Here is an 18,213-nt window from a genome sequence, read left to right as displayed (position 1 = left end):
TTATAATCACTGACCAATTATAAAAGTAGGGGGCAGTCACCGAGCCAGCCCTACCCTCACATGCTGGGGGTCCCACCCACTGAGACCGGGAGACAGGCCTGCCTGCGCTGCCACCCCTACCACCTCAGGACTTCAGCAACAGAAGCCCCTGCAGTGCTCCGGGTGGCCTGGGACACTCCTCCACCCCACTGACAGCTGTTATGCTCTCTCGGGCGGGAGACAGTAAAGCACTCTGGAAAGATTTAGGTACAAATCCCGTCTCTGCCACTCACCTGCTGTCTGACTCAGGGCAAGTGGCTTTCACTTGTTGGACCTCAGTTTCCTCTTCTGTCAAATAGGGAGAGGGCAGTACCGTGCAGTAGTTAAGAGCACAGACTTGGGAGCCAGGCTACCTGGGTTCGAATCCTAGGTCTGCCATTCCAGCTATGCACCTCCTTTTCTGACTGTAACCCAGGGATGACAACAGTGTGTATCACACAGGCTTTTGTGAGGATGAAGTGAGTTCCTCCCAGTGATGTGCTGAGAGCAGGCTTGGCCCACGGGGTGTGCTCATCCTGTTAGCTATTCCACTAGAGAGGCCCGGGCCCTGGGCCCAGAGAGACCTAGATTCTAAATTCATCCTGAGGGTAATCCCCAGTAAATGATTTCACCTCTCCCAGGCCAGTTTCGTCACCTGTGGGAGTAGCCAGGAGGACCAGAGATGACATGCATACGACACACAACGCTTGGCACACAGGAGACTCTTTCTATGTGGCAGGCAGTTCACGGATGGTATTATTGACAGAGCATGTCGTCTGTAAAACGGGGCATCTGAACAGATGCGTGGTTGATGGCGGGCTTTTCTATAATAAGCCAGACCACCCGGGTTTGAGTCCCAGCTTGGCTACCTACGAGCTGTATGACGGGCCCATTGTGCAGTCTGTGTCTTGCCTCCATCTTCTCTATAAAATGAGGGCGGTAACAGTCTCTATCATCCTAGTGCTGTTGTAAGGACGAAATGAGAAAATGAACAAGGCGCTGGGCATGGAACCTGGCCCATCATGAGTGGCCACTCCAGAGCACTGGGGGGTTATCACAGCACCAAGAGAAGCTGGCCGTGTGAAGAGTGCAAAGAGGAAACACAGTCTGTCCCACGGTGGCCACCGCTCCATTCCACAAGAGCCCCGAGGCTTCACGCCTGCAGGTGGTGCAGCAAAGCCTCGGCAAGACTGGATGCACCCTGGGCTAGCTGCTTTCCTTCAAGGAATCCCAGAATGCTGGCTCCCAACGTATCAGTCTTGGGTTTGTGCTTTGTTGAGATGGGGAAATCGAGGCTCAGAGAGAAGCAGTGGCTGGAGTTGGGCCTTGGACTGGCTCTGGGTGACTGACACATCTCCTCAGCAAGCGGCAGTGTGGGGGCAGGGCTCTGAGTAAGGCAGCCCTGAGTTCAAATTCTAGCTCCACACCCCACGGCCCAGACTCCTCCTCTCCTCCTGACACCCTCCTCCCCAAACCCTCAGCAGGTACCTGGCCTCCTCAGTTAGGAGGGCAGCCCACCCCACCTGACCTGGCCTCTCCCGGCCGGCCACTCTCCAGTTGGGGGTCAAGGGCACCTGGTCCAGCCCCGAAATGTTGGCTAGTCCTGTTCCCCGGGCTTTCACTCAGTGGACCCGGGCTTGAACAACCATGGTGTCACTCTCTCGATCCTGGTAAGTGACCCCACCTCTCAGAACCTCCGTTTCCTCACCTGGAACCAGGGAGACAGCAAGAAGAGTGAGCCTTGTTGGCACAGGTGGGCAAGCACTGGACATGACGTTAGCAGAGAAGTTCCAAATCTAGACCTGCCCTTCACCCCGCTGAGCCTCTCCACCTCCCCTATCAAATGCAGGTCACCTGACTGCTCCAAGCATACTTGGGAGACCCGGGGCACCTTCTTCCTGTGCGAGCACAAGAGGGGCTCCTGGGCACTCCTCTAGGATGGGGAAGGTTGATTTCAAAAGGCACCACACCCATTCACTGCTGGTGCGAATGTAGACTGGCACAGCCACTATGGAAATCAGTATGGCGGTTCCTCAAAATATTAAGAATAGAGTTATCATAGGACCTAGCAACCACTCTTCTGGGTATCTACCTGAAAAAAATTAGAAAACATCTATTCACAAATATATATATGCACCCCTATGTTCACTGTAGCATTATTCACAGTGGCCAAGACATGGAAACTACTGAAGTGTCCTTCGATAGAGGATTGGAAAAAGAAGATGTGATGCATACATACTATGGAATACTACTCAGCCATAAAATGAAATACCGCCTTTTGCCACAACTCGGATGGATCTTGAGAATATCATGCTAAGTGAAAAAGGTCAGAAAAAGATAACAACCATATGATTTCACTCATATGTGGGACTAAAAACAACAAATGAAGAAACAAGAAAAACAAGCAAACAAAAAACTCATAGATGTAGATAACAATATGGTGGTCACCAGAGGAAAGGGGGTGGGGGTAGTTTAGGGTAGAGGGGGCCAAATATATGGCGACAGAAGATAAACTGACTTTGGGTTGTGGGCACACAATGTAATACACAGATCAAGTATCATAAAAATGAACAGTTGAAACTTATACAATCTTATTAACCAATGTCACCAATAAATTAAAAAAAAAAAAAAAACACTTTTGAAAGGCACCACAACCATAAAAAGGAAGGGTCTGCATGCTAATGGGGGTATGTGGGGCGCCACCCAGGGAATGGACTGCCTGGACATGGGTCCCCCAGTGTGTGATTCTGGACCAGTTACATCCCCTTCCTGGAGTTTCTGTTTCTGTATTTGTGAAATGGGAAACAAAAACACCTCTCACCATAAGGAGTCATTAAGAACACAGCGTGGGCAGTTCCTAGGCAAGTCACTGGCGCACAACTAGGGCAGAGTTCCTGCCCCTCTGCAAAAGAAATAAACTTAGGGCCGTGGTCAGCAAACTGCGGCTCGCAAGCCACATGCGGCTCTTTGGCCCCTTGAGTGTGGCTCTTCCACAAAATACCACGGCCTGGGCGAGTCTATTTTGAAGAAGTGGCATTAGAAGAAGTTTAAGTTTAAAAAATTTGGCTCTCAAAAGAAATTTCAATCGTTGTCCTGTTGATATTTGGCTCAGTTGACTAATGAGTTTGCCGACCACTGACTTAGGGCAACAGTTCTCAAACTGTGGGGAAACTCAATTACTCCACCAGACTCTAATTCAGAAGGTCTGGGATGGGGCCCAAGAACCTGCATTTGATCCGGTGTCCCAGGCAATCCCTCTTCACACTGGTTTGTGAGAATGAAGGGTCAGTCCTACTGGGCTGGGCTTGGCCGGTCAGTCCTACTCAGAGGCCAGCCCCTCTGCTTCCAAGACAAGAGTGGGGCTGTAGTCAGTCAATCCTGGGGCTGGGTGTCCTGATGAGATCTGGGGAAGTTGGAAAGGGGGGAAGAAGGCAGGAAGGGGAACAGGAACAGAGTGGGCGGGGCTGTGAACAATCTATTAATCAGTCCGCTTCACTGGAAACAGAAATTGTTAAGGCTTGCACATCCTTCACGTGCTAACAGTCTGCAGCTGCAATACAGTGCTTTGATTACGAATGTCAAAAAGACAGAGCATGAAATTAACTTCCCCTTAGTCAGTGGGCACAGGGAGCCGCCGCACTAATTCACTGCCCTCATATGAAACCCCCGCCACGACACCGTCGCATTAAATCAGGGCCTGTGCTACCAGAGTGCGTCTATAGCTCTGCCCACTGCTCTCTTTCATAGTCATGTCTGGCCTACCAATGAGGGTCCAGAGGATGCAAGAAAAGTCAGGGCAACAGGCAGGTCCGAGGGTTAACTGGGTGGTGGCCGGAACCAGCTGGGACGGGGTCAAAAGGGGGCCTCTCCCATGGGGGCTGCCCACTAGAAGAGGGAGGGGGGGAATCACTGTTGCAGGAGTAACTCACCCCACAGAGCATCTAGCTGGGCCAATTCCTGCCCCCCCCCCCCCGGCCCCTCTAGAGAGATGGGAAAACTGAGACTCGGTGGCTTTTCCAAAGTTGTCCCACAGAATAGAGCCTGGCCCAGGAGCCTCGTTCCTGCAGCCCCTGAACTCTGTTCGCTCTAGGTTGGCCTGTAGCAGTCAAGGGACAAGTGGCTGCATGGGAAGGGCAGCAGGAGGGTGAGGGTGGCAAAGCCTTGCTCGGGCTGCCTTTGGGGGAACCTCTAAGGAGGTCCTGAGGCTGCCCTCTGGCTCCTCCCCTCCTCCAGCACAGGAGCACAGTCACCCAAGGCACAAACTTAAAACCTCGCACCAGCCCACCCAGGCCGCCGCCATCAGCGGGGACAACCCTAGGAGTCAGGTGCTCGCAGGCTTCCTGAGCGGGTATAAGTGGGGGTACAGGGAGGTCCTATTTTTGGCATACTCCGAGAATCAGGCTTGACCTCCAGCCTTGAGGTCACTTCCTCCCACCCTTCCAATGCCCAGGATGTTCCCAGGCAGACTGCCAGGGATCTTTGCAGGTGGGGAATCCTATCTCCCTGTCCTTCCCCTGGGTCCTCACCCCACCACCCGCCTTGCTCAGAGGGGACCTCTGGTGCACAACTGGTGGCTTCCATAAGGACCTGGAAGGTTCTTACAAGTGCATAGCCGGTGGCAGGCGGTGAGGCTTGTAGACAAGACTGGGTGGGGAGCCACACATGCCCACAGAGGATAGAGATGCCCTCTATCTCAGAGGGGAGGGAACACAGGCCACCCTCAGCTAGGAAGGGAAACTTCCACATCATTTCTATCACAATAATCTCCTTGGGCTTTCAGCCAGTGCTCTGAGGTGGGTGGGCAGGCATGATCACAGATGACTCCACACTGAGCACTGGGGGAGCACAGGGAGGAGGGAGCTGGCCCCGGGTGGAGATTTAGCCTTTCCAGAAGGTGCCTCGGGCAGTCGGGGAGGAGGGAGAGCACGGGGGTCTGTAGGCAGCAGCCCAAAGTACCCTGGAAGAGTAGGAGAGGGGTCAGTTTCACTGAAGAGTGGCCAGTGACTGTCCTTCCCACAGCCTTGGGCGTGTCGCCTGGCTGCAGAGGCCTCAGAGGCCCGGGAGGGGGTGCGGGTAAGGAGGCACAGCCTCGCCTCCGTCCAGGCTTGCTATCCACAGCTCCTCACACAGCCCACCCCCAGGCGGGAATGCACCCAGCCACTCCTCAGAGGACACCAGAGGATCTTCACGCAAAGGGAGCGTTTCACTCCCCCTTAGCCAATCACAAGGGAGTGGGCGGCAGCGCAGGTTGGGAGAGGCCAAGTGTGCTCTGCAGCCAGGGAAGGAGTCACCGGGCGCTCCGGAGGGGAGCTGGATGTTTTCCTTCCTGCCTTTTCAGTCTCCCTAGGATCTCTTCTGTGGCCTTCTAAAATAGCCATTCATTAGAGCCTGGTAATTAACTTTCTGCTTCAAGTAATATTTTGCAAAGGGATTCCATTAAAGAGTCGATTTGCGTGTCCTCAGACATGGGGCTTAGAAATAGGCAGAGTTACTTGGGGAGAATGTGATGGGCCCCACAGCACCCCTCAGGCCTGACACCCCAGCCTGGGCTCTGCTCGCACCTGAAGGCTAAAGGGAATTAGGCAGCAGGGCTGCTGTCCTGATGGCCCAGGTATATGCTGAGCCCTGGAAGGTTCTCCCCAGGAAGGTGGGCGGTTTGTCACATAACAGGCCAGCTCAGCAGCCACACACCCAGACAGAAACTGCACACAGATATGCACATGTGAGAGCTCAAACACAGAACATACTATATACACATGTACACAGAATAAACAGACACAATAATAATAATGGTAGTCAACACTTCTTGAGCACTTATTAGATTGAACCATATGCCCACATTTGACCTACAAAAACAGCCACTTCATATGGTCCAACCCAACATGAAGTGCCAAGCACTATTCCAAACATTTTACATGTCATTACTCATTTCAAGTGCACAGGCATGTACAGGGTATTTACATATAGCAGACACACAACACTCATGAGGGCAGGTGTGCACTTGCAAGACATACACAAATGTGCACACACAGACATACATATATCTACAGATGCCAGTACAAAGAAAGGCTTCTCTAGTCTTTGAAACCCCAGCCTGGGGCTGATCACATTCTCACTAGCTAATTTCCACCGTTCCTAAAAATATTGCCCAGCTCGGATCTCTGGAAGATACACGAGGGAGCTGCAGATCTAAAAGGAGGGTGATAAAAATGAGAAGGCAAAAAATAAATTGGTTCTTCTCTACGTCCGAGTCGTGTTCTGTAGCTTCCCCCTCCCTCTCAGGAGACGAGGCTCAGAATCACCTGCTCACGTGTGGGGCTCAGGTCAGCCTTGCTGCCAAAGGTGCCCACGGGGCTCCAAGTACAATACTGCAGGTGGTCAGGACCCGGAGGCAAGGCCTGGCTTCTGTGACAGTCCCACCTCTGTGCCTCTGTGTACCTCAGTGTCCCCGAATCTAACAGTGCTTTCACTGCCCACCTACCCTGTAGGGCGGAAGACCTCTCCAAGTGCTGTGTATACACCAGGCCTCCTTACGATAATTATCGGATTAAGAATTAAATCCGATTCCCTTACGAAGAGGCAGGGGGAAGGGGAGGAGAGAGAGGAGAGAGCTGAGAGCCTTCCTTGTAGATAATTAATGAATTCCCTGCCATACCTCTCAGAAGGCAGGGGCCCATTTAACAAAGATCCACCTACCTGGGGCCTCTCAGAGCAGAGGGAGGCCGGCCATACAAAGCAACCAAGAATCCTGCCAGCGGCTTGTCAGAAGGCAAAGGACAGGAATAGACAAGACTCAGAAGAAAAAGCTCTTCTGGCCATTAAACTCATAAAACAATATTCAATCACTAGCAAGGAAAGAAATGCAAATAACAAAGAAACACCATTTTTTTTCTGCCTATTCAAATAACAAAGATTGTTTTAATGATGACACCAAAATGTTTTTAAGGGTGTGAGGAAACAGGTGCTCACGAGCACTCTCAAAAATCATTGGGGCAGTGTAAATTATTATAGGCTTTCAGGGGGAGGCATTTCTATCTATTCTTAGACTTAATAATTCCATTTCTAAGACTTTATCCTAAGGAAACAATTCAAGGATTTAAATACCAGTATTATTTTTAATAAAAGCTAGATAACTAAATGCCCAAATGATTAAAAACAAGTATGATCCAACATTAGATGTAACTTTTAAAGCCAATTTTTAAAACACATATAGAAGAGACTTGCTTCTCCAGGTGTAGAGAGGAACTAAGGTCACTCTGCCCAGCTATTACTTGTGTTCAAGGTAACAATGACTCTCTTTACAGCCCTTTTCACCTTACAAGGGACAGCAACATCTGATATCTCCCTTGAACCTCGAAATAACACCTCAGGATTACTTGTTTTTATTCCCATGTTGTTGATGAGAAAACTGAGGCTTACCAAGATGAGATGACCTTTCCCAACCAATATTAACTACCACTTATTGAAAGCCTGCAACATGCTAGTCTAGCCGCTTTTGCATGCTATTACTTACTGAAATGTTAGAAACACTTAAATGAAATGTGCAAACCCAGTTTTAGTTGCAAAGAAAATAGCACCGAACAGGACAGACACTTCCTATTAAATATGTGCTGAATATATTAAGATTAATGTTTCCACCAACATTACCATCAGGCCCATTTTACAGATGTGCAAACTGAGGCTCAGAAAAGTTAAGTGACTTGCTCCAGGAAAGCCTGGCTTCAAATCCAAAGGTCGCATACTTCCCATTATGCCTAGAAAGTGTCTATACTGCACAGTCACCCAAGACCCAAGGGAAGGCAGAGAAGAACAGGCACTGTCTATGGTAGGGGGAAGGAGGGCAGGCAAGAAAAACCAGGCCTGGATGCACAGCCCCTCCTGCACCTACTGTCAACACTAATGCAGAAAAACAGATCCTGTCTTCCATTTTCCCTGCTCCTCATCAAGCTTCCTCTCCCCGTCCACATCAAGCTACCTCACCCCAAGTGGCAGAACCAATTCCTACCTACTCAGGGCCAGTTGAGGGTCCCTGAAAGCCCTCACCCGAAACTTCCAGTATCTCCCTTCCTAGTCTCACACTGCCTAGAATCCCACCATTAATAACTTTCAGGTATAGGAACTCAATTCCTGGGAGGGATAATCCATCTCTAACTCCTCACACAGCAGCTTTGCATCCCTGCACCTGGGCTGCCCACGTTTATTCCATAAGCTCTATCTACACTGGAAGAATGGGAAGGGGGATACAGTCACTGCAGAATAACTACGGGTGCAGGGGAACAGGTAGGGAGGCAGAGAGGACATAATCCCAGCATGTGGGGGCGGGGGGGGGGGAGGGTCACCCAGAAACAGTGTCAGGGAGAAAAGGGATGAAGACAGCATAATATTGCCAGCTGACCCTCCTAGCTACTCAGGAACATTAATAAATAAACGGGTGACTCGGAAATTATCTTCTGGGAAGGCAGAACCACCACATCCTGGATCGCCTTTCCCCACATTAAAACAGCCTTGTAAACGAAGCGGCAACATTTCCAGCCGCAAAACAAAAATGCTTCTGCCAGCACACCTTCCACCTGGAAAGCCTCAGAGCAGCGTTCATTTCCGTTATCCAGGAGAAATGATTACCTGTCCTTGGTGCTTATTTTCAGAACCTCCAAAGGAACCTCCCCCAGGCCACTTCAGGGGATTAAATACAAAGGCTCAAACCTGTCCTGTAGCCCTAGGGACCCCCAGTACCCAAGTGTGCCCACCAAGCCCTGGCTGGCCTAACCCCAGCCTCATAATTAGACATCAGCCCTCTCTCCCAACCAGCCAGCCTCAGTGCCGCCACACCTGGGGCAGATTCCGTTCCCAGGGAGCCCAGGGAGGTTTCCATCCTCCAAGTAAGAGAATTCCAGTGCGAAAAATAACCTTCCCTGCACAGCAGTTTGTAGAGCACACAGACAGCATGCAACAAAACCACTTCAACAGCCACAAAGCAGACAGGTTTATCCAACGTCAGAACCCAAGAGGCCGCCCTCAAGTGCCCTGTGCTGTCTGTCTACATGGGGAGGCCACAGGGACCAGGGCTCACACTTGTCACCTAGAAGCCCCACCCTCTTCCCTCTTCCCATTCACATCCCTGAGACTGGCATCTATGCACTTACCCTCCCCCCCCCCCGCCCCCAGCAGAAGGCGTGGCAGCCCAGTGGGGGTCCCATGAAGCCGAATTCAACCCCCTCCTTGTTCCTAAACCAAGCCAAAGGCAGCCTTTCTGCCCTCCCAGCTTTCAACAGCACAACCCCACCAAGTCAGAGTACAGGGAAGTACCTCACTCACCCAGGTTTGACCAAGAGCTTTGCGGGAGTTGGATCACCATAGTGGGTTTTACTCACTCAACTCCAAATAGGACGACTCCAGGGGGTGCCCCAGAGAAATATCTGCCCATCCATCCCAGCAGCAGCCAAAGAGTCTATTTCTAACCAAAGCAGCAAAACCATAGACCCCAGTCCTAGCCAAGCCTATTTCAGCTCCAAGGCTGGGAAGAGAGATTTCAAACTCAGTCTCTCTCTGCCCGTCCGTAGGAAATCTCCTGTGCCAGAGAAGCCACCAAGCCAGATTTTGTTTATAGAAAATTAATAAGACAATTCCACACCACTGCCATTTGCCATTCTGCTCCAACCACTACCGTTGACCACCATTTCTAGAAATGGGCTTAAACAGATTCACTCCCAACCCCCCACTCCGAGCCCCTCCAGCATTTGGCAATGCTGACCTGAGGCCACGCTGGGAGGGACCTGCTCGAGGGCATCTCGGCCATGCCCCAACCTCCAGCCAGGGTTGCCGGCCAAGCGTTCACCAGGTTCTCGGTGCAGGCTCTCCACGGGAAGGAGGTAAACATGGCATGCACGCTGTCTGCTCCCGGGAGGGCAGACACACTCAGAGGCCGGACTGCCTGCCGTCTCTCCTGCTCCCCGACAATCAACACATGCACACAAAACGGGGTACGTACACAAGCCCCCGCATGCGGGTGCAGAGGGTCCTGACCCCCGCCAAGGAAAGCGCGGAGAAAGGCATGTTCCTGAGGGAGAGAGCCGGAGGCGGGGCCCGGCGTAGGGAGGAAGGCAGCAAACCCGGTGGCCTGACTCCGAGACAATAACAAAGATGGGAAGCGAGATTTTCAAAGACGCAGTGGCTGCACCCAGCACTGAGCTCTGGCCTGGCTGCATCTGCCTGCCCCGGCACGCCTGGTCCCCTGGGGCACCGTGGCCATCAGAGAAAGGCTGAGGGTCCCGCCTCGGGCAAGGCTTGGCAGCTGGGGCAGGAAACTAGCTGCAGGCAGCGGCAGGATGCCCTGGGAGGAGCAGCTCTCTGGCTGGTAGAAATGAAAGGTCTGGTAATTCTACTGGGGCTACTCTCCGGAAAGATGCTAGGGGTCAGTTAAAGTCGCTCAACCTTGGGCAGGAGTTGGGCTATAACTTGTCCTCCTTCCCCTGCTGGAACCAAAGGGGAGCAGAAACACATTTTCATTCCTCCCGTGCCTCCCCTACTCGCCAACTCGCTGATCACACACAAGGCACAGCCCTATTAAGGCAGATGCCCGCGGCCTGAGATGTGGGGCTGAATGGTGCCTGCCCGTTCTTTCACCTCCACTAGCTGAGCAGGGAGGGACACGTTCTAACCGGCACCAGAATCCATCGCTGTACCTGTGCCCAAGTGGAAAGGTGCGGTGGCTGGCAGGGCTCGAGGAGTGTGACCTGGGCCCCGAGGGACTGTGCCTGCCCAGTGCCCCTACAGGCGGACAGGATGGCTTGCCCTTGCGAGCTGAAGCCTGCTCAGCTCCCGGGGACTCCAGGCAGGCTGAACTACCTCCGCCCTCTCCTCCTCGGGCCCACAAGCCACCTCCCCCTGGAATTTCCACACCCTGCTCCTGGCTTGCCCAGGAAAAGGAAACAGGGAACAGGAGACACCCCTGGGAGTGGAGAGGTAAGGGAGGGAAGCAGCTGCCCAGACTGGAGAGGCTAAGGCCCTTCTTCAACAGCCTCCGGCGATGCCCTGAGCTCAGGACCCCGGCACCGCCGCTCGGCTCACCCCAGCCCCCAGAAGAGCGTGCGCCCTACTTAGAGCAGATGTGCCCCCTAAGCGGCCCAGCCCCCTGCTCCTCCCCTCCAGATGTTCACCCTTTTCCTCACCACTGGGTTTCAGCAAAACCCAGCAGAAAATGCCTTTTGTATCGGACACCCAGGGGCTCCAGAGGCAGGGAGGGCGAGTCCTGTGGATGGAGGCGCCACTTCTGCCCCCAGCTCCGGGCACTGCAGCGCCCGGGAAACAATGCCCACCTCGGCAAGGCGAGGCAGGACTTCTCGCCGAGGGCACTTCCTGCCCGGCCTCGGGGGGGTAAGAGAAGGGTCCACCCGTCGTACCCCCCAGTCCGTGGTGGCCCCACAAGTTGCCGGAGGGCGGCGTGGCGCACCCTCCCGCTCTCAGCGCGCTCCGGCGCTGGCTCCGGCTTTGTCCCCGCGCCCTCCGGGGCGCATCCCGGGGCGGCGGCGCGAGGAGGCCGGGTCGGGCGGCGGCGGCGGGCTCACCTCTCATTGTCCGCGGCGGAGGAGGCGGCGGCGGCGGCGGCGGCGCTCCGGAACCCCGGCAGGATGTGGCGGAAGCTGTGGTTGCGGTCCAGCTTGGGCTGGCTCTTGGTGCGCTTGATGGAGCCCTTGAGGCGGCGGCTGAGGAAGCCCTGCGCGCGGGGCGACAAGAAGGGGAAGGGGAGGCGGGGTTAGCGCGGCGACGGCGCTGGGCCCGGGACCCGCGCGGGACCCGCGCCCCGGCTCGGGCGGCCGCGCGGCCGAGGGCGGGCGCGGGCTCGGGCTCGGCCCCAGCAGCTCGCAGCCCGCGCCGCCCGCCCGCCCGCCGACCGAGCGCCGACGGCCCGGCCCGCGCAGCGAGGCCCGGCCCACCCCGCGCCGCCCGCCCGGCCGGCCCAACCTAGCCCAGCCCAGCCCGCCACATCGCCCCCGCCCCTAAGCCACTGTTGCCATGGCGACGCGGAGCCGAGTCGCGCCGGCCGCGGCCGAGGCTGCCCGAGCCCCCCGGGCGCCAGCGACAGGGAACGAGGGGGCGGGGCTGCGGAGGGGCGGGGTCCACCCCCGGGGGGCTTGGGCGACCGCGGTCTCCTCACCTCCACCGGGAACGAGGTCACACCCCGCCACCCACCTTGAAAAATCCACGCCTCCCACACCTTTCCAGATTAACAAAGTGCCTTCCTCCACACAACCCCGGTTATACAGATCGGGGAAACGAAGGCTCTGAGAGCAGGTGTGAGGTCCTCCAGGGGCCGGCAGGCTACCCTGGCCACCTGGACCCTTAGCCTGGGTGCCCTTCCTTCCGTGGATAACCATCCCTGGCCCTCAGGGTGTAGCCCTTTGCTGGAGACAGAGTATCCCAGCCGGGGCAATCACCTTGGGTTCAGGGTCCCTAGTGCCTAGCTCAGGGAGAGCCAAGGGGCTGAGGATTTGCTGAGTATCTCCATTGCATGCTTCAAGATTTGGAGCCAGGTCCCAGGGATGTCGGGGCCTTGGTTAGAGGGACAGCTGGCTGGGCCCATTCATGACCCATGGTGGAGAGGGGTCTGCTCCTGGGAGAGTATGGCAGACCTCAGCTGGGGGGAGGGCGTTCAAGCCATTCCTCCATCTAGCAGACTTCCCTGGACTCAGGACAGAGCTTAATCCCACCTCCAGCCCCAAGAACTCCTAGCCCAATAGCGAGACAGGCGTTCAATACTGAAATGCAGGCTGAACCAGCGCTCCCTTTATAAGGGAATGAATGGGTAGATTTGGAGCCTCAAGGGGCCACAGCCTGGGGTGTTCTGAACTTGGAACACACAAGATGCTGGAAGGGGAGGAAAACTGGAGGTTGCGGGGAGGTTCCCCGAGGGAGAATTTATCTGAAAGGGCTCCGGGGTTTCACCACCCTATCCTCAATTCCAGGCGAATGGGATATTAACTTATTTGTACACGATCTGAACATCACATTTTATCCATCACATAATAAAGGGTAGTTTTAGGGGCCCTCTCTGGTCCAGGGCATGCCCTGTGCTGAATCTGCCCCTCTCTATGGCCCCAGCACCCTGGACATGACAAGGTCAAACATTGGTTGTACACATCATCTCATCACCCACACAGAAGAAAAAAAAAATGAAGAAGGTAAACCTTGCTCAGAGAAGTAAAATGACTTTCCCAAGGACACACAGCTTCCAGGCCAACCTAAAGCCAGAGCTTTTTCCACAGGATCCCCTCTTCTGCCCACCCTCTCCACGCTTTCCTTTTCCTTTCTCCCCTTACTTTTCCCTCCCACTCAATCTCTCGCATCCATGGAAGACCTATCCCTGTGGCTTCCGGTCAGAATTCTGCACATCCTACGAGGCCCAACTGAAATGTCACCTCATCCAGAAGGCTGTGAACTCCAATGCCTCTCACCTCTGCAGCTCAGAGGACCCACCCATGAAGATGCTCTAATCAGCTGCAATTCACCAGGCATCTCTTAGGTGTTAGCTGCAGGGGGGACCCTAATCCAGAGGGGTCACCCAGAGGGCAATGCCCAATGCAGAGGAACCACAAATGGTGGCAGATCAAGGGACGTTAGACCCTCTGGGAAACACAGCATGAAGACAGAAACCCACACCTTCACACAAGCTCTGGACTCTCCAAATCTTGGCCTCTTGCCAGGTATGGGGGGAGGGGAGATGCACCTGGTTCACTTGGATGGGTTCTTCTCAAACAGGTGTTGTTGTCAAGCAAGTTCCCCCAATGGGTTTGTATCTTTTCTTGTTTTTTTATTTTCTACACTGATGGAAATTTCACAATTCTTACACCCATGTGGCACAAAGAACCACAGGACATGTTTCACCATTTATGTTGCTTATTATGTAGCAATATTGACAGCTTTACCCCATATTTTTAGTGGAAAAAAAAAACATTTTTTTCCTCCCTCCTAGGAGATTGAGTGAGACATGTGTCACTTCCTCTCCCCACCTTTCCTAAGGTGACACTTAATGCTCCTCTGACAAGCAGCCTCCCAACTGACCATGACCTTAGGGACTCAAATTCTCTGTAACAGTCACTCATTCACCATTTATTAAAGCCCAGTATGTGTCAGACACAGTGACCAAGATGGCCATGAACACCAGGTGAGCAATGTACAGATTAAGAGGCCAGAGAGCTCAGATCATGGGGAGCGTCATTCTTTAGGACAGTGGTCGGCAAACTCATTAGTCGACAGAGCCAAATATCAACAGTACAACGACTGAAATTTCTTTTGAGAGCCAAATTTTTTTAACTTAAACTTCTTCTAACGCCACTTCTTCAAAATAGACTCGCCCAGGCCGTGGTATTTTGTGGAAGAGCCACACTCAAGGGGCCAAAGAGCCCCATGTGGCTTGCGAGCAGCAGTTTGCCGACCACTGCTTTAGGAGAATGGGGAGGACCCCCATTCAACTCCCACTACACTACACCTGTCTACCCTTATATCCCCCAGAGGACTCAGCTCATGCCCCTGCCTATGGCAGGCTGAACAAATGCTCATCACCCCAGAAAGCCACCGCTAAAAGGGGACTCGGATCCAAAAGAACGCATTACGAGGGTGAATGAGGCACCAAGGTCACATAGCAAGGCTAGTCAAGGGTTAGTCCTGTTCCCTGCTCTGGCCAGCCTCACAGCTTGCTTACTGCCCTCTTCGTGGGGTGGAGGGCCAAAGGTGGCTCCTCACTCAGTCTGCACGTAGGAAGCTGAGCCTTTTCTCCTGCTCCTTCATGGGCAGGTCCCCAGACATCATTGCTGGAGGCAGCTGCAGCCCTGAACTCAGGAGAGAGAGACTGGCGGTCTTCCAGACAGGAAATCTTGTTCTAGACCCAAGTCAACCGTTAGTGAGGGGCAGTGGGAAAATCATGTTCCTTCTTTAAGTGAAACAGGTTCTAGGACTGCAGCAGAGCCTGCTAGGAGCTGGAGGAAGGCAAACTGGGCTCAACTCAGGCTCCCCAGACCCCCTGGCCGGGGGATGGCCGGCGAGGCCCTCACTTCTCTGTGAAATGGGTGGGGACTGCAGTGAGGTTTAAGTAGGACAGATAAAGCTCTGGACCCCTCTTTCCACACCCGAGGGGCCTGACTTTATCCCACCTTCTCCAGGAGGCAGATCCTATATAAGATGGCCCTGCTGATTACACCCAGCACAAGGCCTCTCCCACCACCTGTGTTCAAATCTTAATTCTGATAAGCGAGGGCTGAGGGGAGGGGCGAGTGGGGGCGTGCAAATTACTAGAGCTCTCTGAGCCTGTGTCCCTATCTATAAAATGGGCTAATGACATCTATAGGGATTAAGTCAGGTAAGAGATCACCAGTAAAATGGTAACTATTAAGCAACTAAACATAGTAGTTACCAGCTTTATTATTATTATTATCATCACTGATGTTGCCTCGAGTACAGTGATTTTCAACCTTCTTCCCCTGGTGGCACACATAAACCACTAAAATCCTACGGCTCTAGTACAACCACCGATTTTTGCTCTGAGAAGGTATGTGACCACCACAGGTGGAAGTCTGTCCGGCAATCTGAGGAGCTTGACGGTGGCCTGGCAGCCTGATGTCATGCCTAGTAAAGGAATGAGCATGCTTGCAAAGTGAGGCTGGAGTTACAGGCTCTCATCCAGTTTGGTAGTTTGGAACTTTTTTAAACAAGCGCTGTGTTTTCTTTAAAGGAACCTCACAAAGACTCTGGAGATACAAAGAGCTGGGGCGGGCTGCTCAGGTGGCGGCCTCAGCTCCCATTCACTAGAGCAGGCACTGATGTCTCAAGCTCAGCGAGGAGCCGGCGCCGTCCGTGGGAACCGAGCCTCCGCCCTTCCCCAGATGAGTCGCTTTGCCTCCACTAACACAGCCCTGTTCCCTGTGCTTCTCAGACAGCTGTGTCACTGACGGAGGTCAGCTCAGGCCCCAGAGGCTTTTGCACAAGGCTGCTGCCTGGTGCCAGGCCTCCCCCACCCCCAGTCCAACCCGGTGTTTGGGTGCCGACAGCTGTGAATGCCCGCTGCCCATTTGGAAGTCCTCCCGCCAGCCTGATCCAGAGGACCCCTGGGCTTTCATCCGTGTCACTGACCAAAGTGCAAGGCAGTCTGAATGGAGGACAGGAGTCTGTGGGGTCTCCGGCTGGAAGGACCCCAGGTCTAAGCAGCTCCCTCACCCCTGTTCCAGCCACTACGCCACCATCCTGGCGTCGGGCCCACAACCCTGCTCCTTCTCCAGGATGTTCTGAGACTTTCTCAAGGGCCTTTCAGAATTCCAGACACACGATTTCCTCACTCACCCATTTCAATCAATTCCAAGCGATGATGATGATGATAAATTACCAGTTATCGTGCTCCGGCTCTGCCAAGTCGCTCTGCCCCCGACACTCGCTGCACGTCCCAAGGAGGGCCCAATGCCTTTCCTGGGACTCCTTGGGAAACTGTGTGCCTCAGGATTCGGAATGTTTCAGGTTTTCAGGTGGGTAAGTGGAGGCTCAGAGAAGTTAGGCCACTTGCCCAGTGGCAGAGCTGATAGGCAGTAGAGCTGGGAGTGTAACCAGGAGAGTTCTAGCCCATGGCATGGGCAGGGTGGGTCCCTCTTACACATGCACATGTACACACACACACACACACACACACACACACACACACACACACACTTGCATGCGTGTGCACATATAAGTCAAAGGCCAGAAGGAGAACTGATAGCTCAGCCCATCCTCCCTCCACGGAGCCCCAGGCACCGTGCTGGGCCTCTGGATGGGAGGGAAAGGGAAGGTGTGCTCTCTCACTGAGTGCCTGGAACTCACAAGTGAGGACCTGGAGGCTCAGGAAAGGGAAGCCTGGCCCCTCCTCACGTGTGCCTCACTCCCGGACCAGGCGGCACCTCAGGGTTTGCATTCCAGCACCACCACCTGGGCACCTGGGCGCTGCATGTCACCACTGGTCTCTGGGCCACTTTCTCACCCGAGTGTAAAGCATCAAGCGCCATGCCTGGCTCATAGCAGGTGCTCTATGAAGGGCGAGTTCCTTCCCCCAGCTCCACCCTCGACTTGGTCCCCTTCTTCAACTGCTCCCCTTTTAGCAAACGGACCCTAGGTCACTGCAAAGGGATGGATGGGCCTGCCCTGCCAATGAGCCCCGGGCTGCCCACCCGGGGCCACTGAGGCAGTGCTCAGGCTGGAGGCGGCACCTCACCTCAGGAGCCCTCCCCTCTGTGGGCCCAGCTCCTCCTCCCATGGCCAGTTCCAAGGCTGGCACCCAAGCAGAGATGGAGTCTCTCAGTATCTTTCTGGGGCTTTGTGCAAATGCCAGCAGCACAAGCAATTAAACAGGAAAGGGAGGGGAAGATCCCATCCAGATAGCACCCCAGGGGAGGAGATGTGTGGGGCACACCGGCTGGCAGGCAGACTGGACACCTTACTCCACCTGGACACAGGCTCTGGGAAGGGGCTGGGGGCAGCTAGGAGTCCTGTACCAGAGTCACAGGGTGAGAGCCAGGAGGGCTCAGGGGGCAACCGGGCCAATGTCCACATGGTCCAGACAAGGCACCCGAGGCCCAGAGGGCAGTGATCTGCCCAGAGTCACCCTCTCCTCGCCCAGCACCCCACGCTTCAAGACCTCCCAGGCTCCCCATGTTTCTTCTTTCCAGGCCTCGGTCTTCCCATCTGTACCATGAGGGCTGGGTGGGGTGATGGCCAAGCTCCTTTCCAGTGCTGAGAACTGACTGTGTAAAGCTAGAGCAGCTGCCTCCCACAGCTGGGCTCTCCCACCCACCTGGCAGTACCAGTGAATTCACAGAGTCCTTCAGATGTTGGATTCCCCCTCCCTCCTTCTCTGTTCCTGGGACTCCACCCTCAGCAAGCCCTCAGGCCTCCTGGCCTCCTCCTTTGGGATGTATGCATCATCAAAGAGATGGGAATGACTCACTAATGGTGGAATGTCAGACACGGTGACAGGTGAAACAGGGACCGCATGATAAGCCAGGATTAAGTTGGTGCCTTCCCGGTGGCCACCTATACACAGGCCATCCTATACCCATAAAACCCTCCTTCACCCCTTGCCAATGGGCCCTTGAATGTAAGACCTCCATACTCCTCCCTCCCCAGAGAAGGTGGACAGACTAGCTGGGTCACTCAGAGAACCAACTCATGGGCCATGAGAGC

General features: G+C 54.4%; 1 protein-coding gene across 3 annotated transcripts in view; it reads right to left on the bottom strand.

The window, feature by feature from the left end:
* Positions 1 to 18,213, bottom strand: part of DAB2IP (DAB2 interacting protein) — a 176,725-nt gene that overhangs the window by 64,455 nt on the left and 94,057 nt on the right. For all 3 annotated transcript variants that reach the window (XM_079789790.1, XM_079789789.1, XM_079789788.1), the window contains exon 3: positions 11,583 to 11,731. In XM_079789790.1, coding sequence (XP_079645916.1) covers positions 11,583 to 11,731 — 149 coding nt within the window. The remainder of the gene's footprint in view (positions 1 to 11,582; positions 11,732 to 18,213) is intronic.

This window comes from Cnephaeus nilssonii, assembly GCF_951640355.1.
Source record: "Cnephaeus nilssonii genome assembly, chromosome: 14".
NCBI classification, from domain to species: Eukaryota; Metazoa; Chordata; class Mammalia; order Chiroptera; family Vespertilionidae; genus Cnephaeus; species Cnephaeus nilssonii.
The sequence above is the reverse complement of the archived record's forward strand: the minus strand, read 5'-3'. Positions and strand labels throughout refer to the sequence as shown.